The 2,024-nt window shown below is 69.9% G+C and overlaps 2 protein-coding genes across 2 annotated transcripts in view; both read left to right on the top strand.

The window, feature by feature from the left end:
• Window positions 1–279, top strand: part of OSBP (oxysterol binding protein) — an 11,458-nt gene extending 11,179 nt beyond the window's left edge. Inside the window, exon 12 of the mRNA XM_010564348.1 lies at window positions 191–279. Within this exon, the coding sequence (XP_010562650.1) occupies window positions 191–279 (89 nt within the window). The remainder of the gene's footprint in view (window positions 1–190) is intronic.
• Window positions 280–951: 672 nt separating this feature from the next.
• GPR152 (G protein-coupled receptor 152) overlaps window positions 952–2,024 on the top strand; it is a 1,259-nt gene continuing 186 nt past the window's right edge. Inside the window, exon 1 of the mRNA XM_010564347.1 lies at window positions 952–1,998. Coding sequence (XP_010562649.1) covers window positions 952–1,998 — 1,047 coding nt within the window. The remainder of the gene's footprint in view (window positions 1,999–2,024) is intronic.

Raw genomic sequence — 2,024 nt, 5'->3', positions numbered from 1 at the left:
GCCCGGCTCAGCATCCGCCGTGGGGGTGGCAGCAGGAAGCCAGCGGACAGTGGGGAGATGCCATCGCGGAGATGCCACCGCACCGGTCCCCACACGCACCCGCTGGCACAGCCGCGACGTGTCCCCGTGCCCCCCACCCTGGGCGGGGGTGTCCCCTCTGCCCCAGACCCCCCAACTGGATGCCCCACAGGGACCAGCACTGGGTGGTCACAGGTGAAAAGGGGTCCTGCCCCACGGCTGCCCCCCCTGCCCCGTGTCACCGTCCCATTGCAGCAATAACGGGGTCACTTCCTCCCTGCCTGCAGCAGCTGCCCTGCCTGATAATGGGCAGCAGGCAGCGGACTTCCCACACACCCTCCCGACACCACGTGGGGAAACTGAGGCAGGGCTGGAGTTATCCCCCAGGGCCCCCCGCAGGCACAGGGTCAGTGCCAGCGAGGCTGAGAGATTTTGGCGGGGGTGTGTGTCACTGCCAGGGGAGAAGCTGGAGGGGGAGACAAGTAGACAAGCTTCAAAACTGCAGCCCCTCCCACATATAGGGCACCCCACAGCCGGGTACCCCCCCACCCGACGCCTCCAGCTGAGCTCTCCCCACCATTAAGGTAGGTCCTACACTATTTACTGCCCTGAAGCCCCGGGGCAGGGGCTGGTGGAGTATCCCTGGGCTCAGCTGGGGCACGATGGACTCGGTGGGCATGGGGTGGCACAGCTGGCAGGGGACAGGGATGCCACAGGCCATGGCGGGGGGTGCGGGGGCACCCTGAAATGAGGGCAGGGCAGGAGAAAGCCAGTCTGCAGTGAGTCAGGGGGCTCAGGGGGGGTGCCTGGGTGGGCGATGGCATGGTGCTGCAGGATGGGGTGACACGAGAGGGGGGGTGACAGGGGAGGGGGGGACACCCCTTCCCGCAACCCTGAGCCGCCCGTGCTGCCCGCAGGGCTGGAGCGCGGGCGATGGAGCCGCGGAATGGCACGCTGCCCCCCACCCTGTCCCTGCTGCCCCCCGGCACCCTGCCATGGGACGGGCAGCTGATGGTGGCCTGCGCGGCGCTGGGGCTGCCGGCCAACGCCTTCACCCTCTGGCTGACGGGCTGGCGCCTGCGGTGCCGGGGACTGGCCACCTTCATCTTCAGCCTGGCCGCCTCCGACTTCCTCTTCCTCGCCAACTCGGTCCTGCAGATCTGGACGGTGGCCCACGGTCAGCAGTGGCTGCTGGGCACCCCCCTGTGCCGCCTCCACCAGTACCTCTATGGCTTGGGCTACTACAGCGGGCTCTTCTTGCTGGCGACCATCAGCCTGGACCGTTGCCTGTTGGTAGCCGCCCCGCTCTGGTATCGGTGCCGGCGGCCGGCCCGTTTACCGGCGGCGTTGTGCGTGGCCGCCTGGCTGGCGGCGGGCGGTTGCAGCGTGCCGGACGCGGCGCTGTCGTGGGTGGTCGAGCCGCTGCCCGGTTTGGTGGTGTGCCGTAGGAACCGGGGGAGTTGGGAGGTGCCGATGCGCTGGCTGGAGGTGGTGGTGGAGGGGCTGCTGCCCTTCAGCGTGGTCTTCGCTTGCCACGGGACCGCCCTGGCGCTGGCCCGGTGCCGGCGCGGCCAAATCGGCCGCCCGCCCGTCCGTTTCCAGCGCATCGTGGTGGCCACGCTGAGCGCTTACGCGCTGCTCAATCTGCCCTTCCAGGTCACCCAGCTGCTGGAGCTGGTGGTCCCCGGCGTCCCCAGCCACCTCCTCTACCTGCTGGGGCTGGTCTTCAACCTCAGCAGCTGCCTCAACCCCTGCCTCTACCTGCTGCTCGGCTCCCGCGCCTGCCACCACCTCGCGGGCCTCCCGCGGGCCGTCCTCGCCCGCCTGCCACCCGCCGCCATCGCTCCTGTGCCACCGGCTACCGTCACCCCTGTGCCACCCGCCGCCATCGCCCCTGTGCCACCGGCCACCATCACCCCCGTGCCACCCACCACCATTGCTCCTGTGCCACCCACCACCATCCCCCCCATGCCACCCGCTGCAACTGCTCCTGTGCCACCGGCTAC

Source organism: Haliaeetus leucocephalus, unplaced genomic scaffold (assembly GCF_000737465.1).
Source record: "Haliaeetus leucocephalus isolate CR32 unplaced genomic scaffold, Haliaeetus_leucocephalus-4.0 Scaffold177, whole genome shotgun sequence".
NCBI lineage: Eukaryota > Metazoa > Chordata > Aves > Accipitriformes > Accipitridae > Haliaeetus > Haliaeetus leucocephalus.
Note: the sequence above shows the minus strand (reverse complement) of the source record. Positions and strands in the feature narration are given on the sequence as shown.